Consider the following 9,256-nt stretch of genomic DNA (forward strand, 5'->3'; position numbering starts at 1 on the left):
CTGCTTAAAAAGCAAGAAAAAGAGCAAAGAAAGACCGAAAAGGTCAGATGAGCTATTAAAGATGGGAGCAGAAACCATGAAGTAAAAACCATGACGTATTAACACCAAAGACACCCCAGACCTTGTGTGCAGGAAAGTGGGGTTGGCCGCAAGCAAGTAAACACCTTTGCCCACCTAAAGCCCGAGCTGACACTGCCCTGACTTCCAGTATGTTCCATGGAGGGGCTCTTGTCCTACCTGACAGCTGTTTCCAGAGCTGGCTCAGAGGCTCAGGGGCTGGCTCCTTGGCCTTGGGTAGCTGTCCAGGGATAACACTGCTGCCTGGTGGCCACGGTTGAGAGGACACATCTCCCTTTAGTGGCCTTCAGGGGTCCCTACACCCAGGGGGAGGCCTGGCCTCCTCACCCTCAAGCAGGCAAGGAGTTCTGACTCCAGCTCAGGGACTTTCAATGTGATCACCCACAGGAATCACCTGGAAGGTTTGTGAAAACAGCTCTGAGCCTCATCTTCATCGCTCCTTAATTGGTTCCTAATGGACTTGGAATTATGCTGGGGTCTCCCCAGCTCCTGTGCTTTGGGGCAGCAGAGGCCGCCCTGCCCTCCCAGGACAGACAGGTGACCTGGGCAACAGGACAGGTGCAGAAACTCTGTGCGGGCAGGAGCCCAGGAGGACAGGAGACCCACCCGGACCCATCCCAGCCTCCTCTGGGGCTCTGGGTGGGGTCCCTTGGCCTGAAGAGGTGCCGGGGGAGGGCATTGAGGAGCTGTGGGTCCGGCTCCCCCTCACACTCCTGAGCTCAGGCCCAGGCGCCACTGGCCTCTCCCCTGTGCTGCAGGACTCGGCTCCCAGGACTGCGAATGCTGCACACACAGCCCAGACCAGGGGACACTGGGCCCTCGGGGCTCCCCTAGAAACCACACATTGTACAGAGGCCCCTGGACACAGAGATTTCAGACCAACCACAGCAATCCCTTGAAACCTGAGGACACAAGTGAAGCTACAGGGAGGCAGGCGGTGGAGTGGCCAGGGACTCAATGGATGGTGACAGAGGGATACTGGGCTTCTGTGGTGACATGGAAGGTGACGTTCACCCAAAGAGTCGTGGCTTTATACCCCTAAAACACATACAGTGTAGTTAACCAAGGTTACCACAATGCGAAAGATTCTTTATGGGGAAACAAAAGGAAATGAAGTATTAAAGGAAAGGAAAGCCTGCCTTTTCCTGCATTGGAAGACTTCATATGGTTAAGGCGATAGCACCACCCTGCCGGCTCTCCACATTGAAAACAATTCCTAACAGAGTTCGATACACCGAAAGCATGAGCAACAAAAGAAAAATGACATGGAAATATAAAAGGATGCCTCTGAGCTGCCACAGATGTTATCAATGGAGTGCTAAGACAATTAATGGAAAAAATCCAAAAAATTTTTTCAAAAAAATTTTTTTGAAAAAAATTTACAAATCATACATCTGTTAAGACTTTAGAAACCCGACTATTAAAAAGCATCCTAAAGTCAATAAGAAAAATAGAGGTGCTACTTAAGAAATGAACAAAGGATGTAAATAGACATTTCTTCAAAAAAGATCGACAAAATGTGAACAATGACAGGACCCCGTGGCCTTTCCTGAGACACGCACAGAGGAAGAGCTTTAGGCTCCCACGGGCCACAGAGACACGGACACGAGGACGGGTCTGACCTCAGACACCCAAGGGCCTGAGCCATCGAGGCGCAGGAGGGAGCAGGGGAGACAGACATGTCAGGGCTGTGCAGATGTTAAAAGTTTATTTTAAAATGGGGGCAGCGTGGATCACCATACATATACCCTGTGTGGTGGAATGAAGTCAGATTTTTACAGGGAAATATAGTTTTCTCTTCACCATTGTCTGCACAAGTCCTTGAATATAAAATTTCTTTCCCTATTAAAATAAATAAATAAAAATGAAAATGGAAAGAGCAAAAAATTTAACAACTTTCATTAGTTATGATGGTAATGCTAATATTAATGTTAACCTGCATCTGTCGTGTATAGCAAGGCATAAAGCAAATACATAATTATGGGCTATCTAGTGCCATCATTCCCTCTGCATTAAAGAATGTGGATTCTTGGTATAGAAGTAAAAAATTCCAGTGTACTCTATTTACAGTTAAGTAAAAAAACCTGTTCGGTCTTGAATTTGAATGGAAAATGTCACCAGAATTCATGAAATAGTTTGAGCTTAAAAATTGTCATTCAATAGTTCCAGGCTTTGTCTACTGGAAAGGTCTAGAAACAAAGACCAAAACACCAATCATGAGCGTCCCCTACACCCAGACTGGGGGCTTTAAATTCCTTTCCCAAATCAAGGAGGTCAGGGAATTTTTGAGAAATAGCTGATTCAGGGTCTGGGGCATCTTGGCGAGTGGGGTACAACCGCCCCAAGTCCACATGTCCCAGACCAACTGGTCAAGTCCCCACTGGTCAAGAGCAGGGAAAATATGAGCTTTATAAAGGACACTAATGACAATGCATCAGAAACCTTTGTTTCAATTAATGAATTAGTAATGACTCTAAAAAGCAAAGGCAAATCATGTCACCATGGAGGATGATAGGAATTTAGCTCATCACCTTCAACTATGTAAGAAAAATGTGCAAACAAAACGTGTGTATAGCACATTCCCCTGCATGCTCTAGACACACAAGACGCTGGGTCACAGATGATGGGTGGGCGACAGCTCCACGAAACGAATCCAGGTAATAAATGAAAGAAGTTGAAATTAAGTGACCACTGGATCACGTTCCCCAAGGATTAATGGTTGGGAAATTTGGCATCAAATTTTGTGATGCTAAGACAGGGTAACCAGTCCTGACGCCTTCTGATGCAGGAACCCAGCCCACCTAAGGGACTTGAGTCTGATCAAGCCTCCCTATGTAAATGCAAAATCCCAGAAAAAAACAGCACAGGAGGGAACTGAAAGGACAGTGGTGCCAGCCTGTTGCCCTGGAAGGAAGCTTCCCAGATGCACAGTTCAGAGTGAGTGAGCAGGACCTGGGCAGAGGCAGGAAGGGTGGGGACTGCATGGATGGTCTGGGGTGGGGGGTGCAGGGGGCTCCAGGCAGAGAAAGGTGCCTGGAGCATGTGGGGAGGGACAAGCCTGCCTGGGTGGCCCTCTTGGTCACAGAGGACTGCATGGCCTGGCCTGGAGCACTCCTGCCCCCCACAAATCTCCTTGGGACAAGCCCAGTTGTCAAAGGAGCCGACCAGGCTAAGCAACCGGGAAGCAGCAAGTGGTCACACACTCTACCCCAGGGGCCTCCTGAGCAGGGAGGACCAGACCCAAAGACCTCAGCTCCCTGAGAAACAGGGGCTGCGGGGGCTCTGCAGCCTGGAAAGGGAGGGTCACGCCGCCCCCTGGTGGGTGCCAGGGACACTGCAGCCACCGCCCCCAGGTCACAGACACACGAGCAGTCAGGGCTTCTGTACAGAGGTTTTTATTGGGACACCAGGGAGTAGAATGGGAGGAGAGATGGCTTAGTTGTTGGCAGCCAGGATCTCCTGCACCCAGGGCATGAGCTCAGTGACGCGGGTGTACACAGCGGGGGTGGAGGTGGAGCACACGGCGCTGCCGAAGGACACGATGCCCACCAGGGTCCAGGCTCCATCCTTCTGGCAGACCAGGGGGCCGCCAGAGTCGCCCTGTGGGAGGAGAGAGGATCTGTTTGCAAGTCTCAAAACGGTGCTGGCACACGAGTGTGTCCCCCCAGGCTGAACACAGGTGTTGCTCCCAAATAATAGGGGGCAGAGTGGACCCAGAAATTTCCTTCTGGTCAGCTGGCAGCCAACTCTGCCTCTGACTCCTGAGGGACCTAGGAGTGTCATCTGCAGAGGGGCTGGAAGCATCCAACTGGGTGCACCTGGATGACAGCAAACACCCCTTGGGGAGGAAGCCCCCCCATGACTGAGCAGAACAAGCCATCTGCTGCGCAGCTATCACTGCTGGTCCTGGCAGCCCCGAGCGCTGGGCACGGGGTGAGGGGTGAGGGAAGATGGGCCACGGAGCCAGCAGGGGCCCTCCAGCCTGCCGAGGTGGGGCGCACCAGGGAGGAGCCGGCGAGCGGGAAGCCGTACCATGCAGGAGGAGACGCCGCTGGCACCAGCGCACACCATCCCGTTGGTGATCCTGTTGCCCCAGAACTTCTTGCACTCCTCGTTGGACAGGAGGGGCAGGGCGGCCTGCTGCAGCTTCTCGGGGGTCTTGTTGGCTGAAGGGACAGGGGAGCCAGGTGGAGATCACGCCTCCCCTCCTCCCGGCCACCCCGAGGGAGGAGACCAGGCCCTGGAGGCCGCCCCCGCCTGGAGCGCCTCTTCCTCCAGGCCGCCAGGGCCTTGAGCCCCACATCTCCTGAGGCCTGAGAAGCCTCAGGGGAAAGTCATCCGTCGGATGCCCCCGCAGGCCGGGCTGACTTGGCTCCAAGGGCAGGACCAGCCGGGTCGCCCGGGCCTGGGCGGAAGGACTCGGGGTGACGGAGGAGACCGTGGGGCAGGGCCAGCCCCGGGGAGGGGCTCCCGGCTGGACTCTCAGGGCCCTGAACCCACTCTGGACGCCTGACCCCAGTCAAGTCCGGAGGGCGGCCGCACCCCCCACTCGGGCCAGGGACAATCCAGGCTGGCGGGGGCCCTGGGCACAGCCCACAGGGGGTGCGTGGAGACCTGGGCTGCGTCTTCAGCAACGGACAATTCAAGGACCTCAACGCCCTCGTGTCCACGCGTGTGTCCTGAAGGGGGTTGCCCATGAAGACGCGTCGCGTCGATGACACCGCTCGGATGTGGACAAAGCCCAAAAGCAGAGAGAGCCCGAAGGGTCCCGGGGCTGTTGCGGCCGCCTGCCACCTGCCACCTGCCGCCTGCCACCCGCCACCTGCCACCCGCCACCTGCCACCTGCCGCCCGCCACCTGCTGCCCGCCACGGCCGGGGCCGCTCACCATTGTACTGGGTCTTGCCCCAGCCGGTGGTGGCGCACAGGGAGCCGGCGGGGAAGTCATCCTGAGCGCTGGGCAGGCACACGGGGGACACGGTCTGGGAGAAGCGCGCGGGGGTGGCCAGCTTCACCAGGGTGATGTCATTGCGGATGGTCAGCATGTTGAACTTGGGGTTCTTGAAAACCTGTGGGGACGGCCGGGACGCGGAGGAGAGGCCGGGGGCGCGTCAGGCACGTGCAGGGGTCGAGGGAACACGCGTCTCCCCGGCCCCGTCCAGGGCAGAGACCAGGCCAGGCACTCTCGGCGGCCCAGAGCCCGCACTGCCGTCCCTCAAGACCCCCAGCGCCTTCTCCCTTCTCCCGCCTCGCTTCCCCGGCCCGGCCCTGGGGCCGGTCTGGCCGGGTCTGGCGTACCTGGGCGATCTCCAGGACCTGCACGTTCTCCGCGTCGGAGCCCTGGTCAAACTCCCCGGCCACAACGCGGTGGGCGGTGCTGGAAGAGGCAGGAGGGTCAGGAAGGAAGGAAGGAAGATGGTCACTGCCTCCTCCCACCTGGACCCTTCCTGTGCCTCACCTGACACTGCAGTGGGCAGCGGTGACCACCCAGTTCTCGCTGATCAGGGAGCCCCCGCAGAAGTGGAAGCCGTTGGTGTACTGGGGGAAGACCGCAGGGTCAGCGCTGGCCGTGCCGGCCACCCCCGCCCGGGCAGCGGCCCCTACCCAGCGAGGCTGCACCCCCCGGGACCCCACTCAGGCTCAGATCCCCCCTTACCTGCAGGGACACCTGCCAGGGCCAGGAGCCAGGGACGGCGTCCTCGCCATTGACGATCCTGGACAGGCCGCTCAGCACGGGGTGGATGGCGGGGACCCCGCAGCCTGGGGGGCGAGGACAGCGAGAGGACGGAGGTCCGGTCACTCGCCAGAGACCTGGTTTCCACCTCATGCAACCTCCCCACTGCCACCCCCTCCTGCCCAGCAAACCTTTCTTGCACCCCAACCTGTAGGCCCGAGGACCCCACAGCCCCAGCAGCTGTTCCTGTCACCCTCCCAGGGATGCAGAGGGACAGGCGGCTCCATGCGGGTCTCCCTGCCCAGAGGAGCAGACACAGGCTGAGGAATCAGGCCTCCCTGCCGCTTCTTCCCTGCTGGGGACCTCAGGCCCCTCTGGCGCTCCAGGCTCCTGTCCCCGCGCAGAGGGGAACAGACACGGCTGCCCTCACAGGCAATGCCCGCCAGGCAGACTGGTGGGGCCAGTGGGTGTGGAGTTAAAACCACAGAAGCCGAGTCCATGGGGAATTGTCCCGCGGACGCTTTCCTGAGCAAAGTGTGACGCGGACCTGTGGGCACTGCTGGGCTGTCTATTCTGGATCCAGGACTCTTCCGCTTCAAGTTTCACTTTCTACATCACTCAAGAGAAATAACACTTTGAGGACCTCCCCGGTGGCGCAGCGGTTGAGCGCTGGGCTGGGAAGCTGCCCGCAGCCGCTGCAGCGCCAGTTCGATCCCCGGCCACTGGGAGAGGGTCCCACATGGCGCGCAGACCTCTCCTGCCGCCCGCTGCTCCCCTCAGCAGTGTACTTCGGTCCTTCTGCCTGCTCTGCTCCCCACTCTGGCTCTGGTGAATCCTCCCACCCTCCCACACTTCTGACTGTACCCAGTGCTTGTATAAATAAATAAATAAATCTTAAAAAAAAAAAAAAAAGAAATAACACTTTGATTCCACACCATAAAAAGGCACATGAGGAAAGAGAAAACCAAGCCGAGGATTTGTCCAGAACAAGGAGGACACACAGGGCCCTTGACGGGTACAGGACAGTTTGCTGGGTCAGCACACAGCACCCTAAGCAGCTCCCAGGGGTGTGAGAACGTGGAAACACTCAGTGGGTTTTCTAAGTACGTAGTAAATGTGTAAAATTTGCCCGGAGATGCCATGCGGCGAGCGCAGAATTCTTCCGAGGAAAGGAACAAAGAAAAGGGGAATGGCTGGACCCATTTTCGGTTTTTAAAAGAAATCCTCACAGCACATCTGCAGACAGGTCACATTTGCTACATCCTGTGGTGGACACGTGGATGTGGTCTTCTTCGTCTTATGTTTTTAATCGGAACCTGAATGCACAGCAAGTGCCCGGCACTAACTAGACTTCCCGGGGGAGGTCACGGACGCCTCTGGCCCGCACACCCTCTCTGGACCCACTGCCCACCTGGGCCACGGCCGGGGCCTCAGACCTCAGCGGGCCCAGGTGATTCTTTCCCACACACTGGTCTGAGGGCTCAGGAAGCCCCAGAAGAGCCCACTTGCTCTTTGCCAATCAGGTTGCCTTTCTGGGTCTGAGGCCCAAGGGTTCAGGGAAAAGATGCTTGGAGCCCCCTGCCTAGGGATACCAGCCTCCCTGGGGCTCACCCCACACAGACCCCTGAGGTCCTTCTGAAAGCACCTGGGTGCTGAGCCCCTAGGAGCTCAGGAACTTCCTCCCAGGTGCTGGCTCAGATGCCCACACTCACCGAAGGAGGCACCGATGAGGGCGAAGCAGGAGACAAGCCAGAGGAAGGCCATGGTGCTGCTGTCAGGACAGTGTGGTGCTGCCTGCTCTGGGGCCCCTTTTAAGGCCCTTGGGAGCCCCAGGCCCCTCCCGGCTCTTTGGGACCTTCCCTGACCTGAAGGTGAGCCCCCTTGTTGTCACTGAGGGACCTTGGGTGATTAGGGGCTGCCAAGCCCTGCCCGGCCTGGCTCTCAGCCTAGGACACCCCAACCCTTGGGAAAAGGGCAGCTGCCAGGCCCGCCGTCACCCATGAGCCTTGGCAACCCCTAGGGGAAAGCACCCAGCTGTGGGCCCAGGAGGCCCTTGGACCATCATGGGGGTGGCAGGTGCTCAGCACAGACTCATCTACAGGGAGCCTCACCCAGGTGTTCTGGGCACCCAGAGCTCAGCACCCAGGGCTCAATTTCACCACAGACCCCAGAGCCCAGGGCTTCAGGCTGCTTCTAATCTGCTCAGGGAAACCCCCTTCAGCAAGGGGGATCCAGGAAACAAGGAAAAGGCTCTGTTCCCTCTTGGGATGGGCCTCATCACCTTGGGCTCAACCAAATTTGCTTCCAGCCTGTGTCATCCAGGGAGCCCCAGTGCAGCCCCAGGGGAGGGCGGGCCTCAGGGACACAGAGATGAGCACCCCCAGGAGGGATTCCAACAGGGGGAGCTGTCAGCTGAGGGAGGGTGAGTCACAGCAGAGGTAGGCGCCAGAGCAGAGGAGGGGCAGAGCCTGCCAATGGGCAATCATGGATCAAAATCAGTTGTCGCTCAGGCGAAATACGTTAGATGTAAGAGCAAGTTCAACAAGGAAGGCCAGGGTGTTGGTGAAGTCAACAGAGGGATCCTTTTCTAAACATTCCCAAAGCTCCTCAAAAAACGCTAACCTCAGGCCGCCTGCTGGCCTACAGGTTATGTCTCTGGGCTGTCCTAGCTGAGGCCTGGTGAGAGGGAAACTGCAGGTTTTCAGGCCGGGTCTCCCAGCCAGGGATGGATCCCAGGCTGCAGGGGCAGCCTCCAGCCCCGGCCACTAGACCAGCCCGGGCTGGGGTCTCACGCAGCCGCTGCGGGAACTTCCCTGACGCTCAGGTAAGCAAGCGCAGAGGCAGAATGTTTAGAGAAAGAAAAAGTTTACCTACCTTCTGCGCCATGTGGGTAGCTCCCTGGCCAGGGATTGAACCCAGTAAGTTCTAGGGCAAGTTAGGGTAATTAGGCAGCTTCAGGGTCAGAGCAGGCAGGGGCTTGGGGAGCGTTAAAGAGGCTTCTGAGATAAGGGAAACCTAAGGACTAAGGAAGGCTCCAGAGATAAGGGCAACAACTTCCAAAGGGGGTTAAGCAAACTCGAGGACCAGGGACAGCGGATGTCCCTGAACAAGAGTAATAAAGAAAAGGATGCTCAGATAAGGGCTGGGACACAGAGACTTGGTTCTGGGCACAGAGACACTGAGGCAGTGAGTGAGACCACAGGGAACTAACCAATCACAAGGGGCCTGGTGGGGCTTCACAATAATAAGCGAAAGAACGTCTGTATTCCCCGAGGCAAGACTCCGCTTCCGCTCCCTTACCCCTCCCTGGCCTGGTTCCAATGGCCTGGGAGCCACACTTTATTTCTGTTCTTTTTCTCCTCAATAAACTTTTTCTTTCTCTAAACATTCCGCCTCTGCGCTTGCTTGCCTGAGCGTCAGCGAAGATCTCCCAGCGGCTGCATGAGACCCCAGCCCGGGCTGGTCTAGTGGCCGGGGCTGGAGGCTGCCCCTGCAGCCTGGGATC

At 57.3% G+C, this 9,256-nt stretch overlaps 1 protein-coding gene across 1 annotated transcript; it reads right to left on the minus strand.

The window, feature by feature from the left end:
• Window positions 1-3,556: 3,556 nt before the first annotated feature.
• Window positions 3,557-7,515, minus strand: LOC311186317 (chymotrypsinogen B-like; the record flags this gene model as incomplete). The annotated part of the gene is made up of 6 exons (XM_084257248.1): window positions 3,557-3,678; window positions 4,966-5,146; window positions 5,376-5,454; window positions 5,536-5,615; window positions 5,734-5,837; window positions 7,464-7,515. 6 exons carry the CDS (start codon window positions 7,513-7,515, stop codon window positions 3,557-3,559), a joined length of 618 nt encoding a protein of 205 aa, XP_084113374.1.
• Between the last annotated feature and the right edge of the window lie 1,741 nt (window positions 7,516-9,256).

This window comes from Talpa europaea (assembly GCF_964194135.1).
Source record: "Talpa europaea genome assembly, chromosome: 16".
Lineage (NCBI taxonomy): Eukaryota > Metazoa > Chordata > Mammalia > Eulipotyphla > Talpidae > Talpa > Talpa europaea.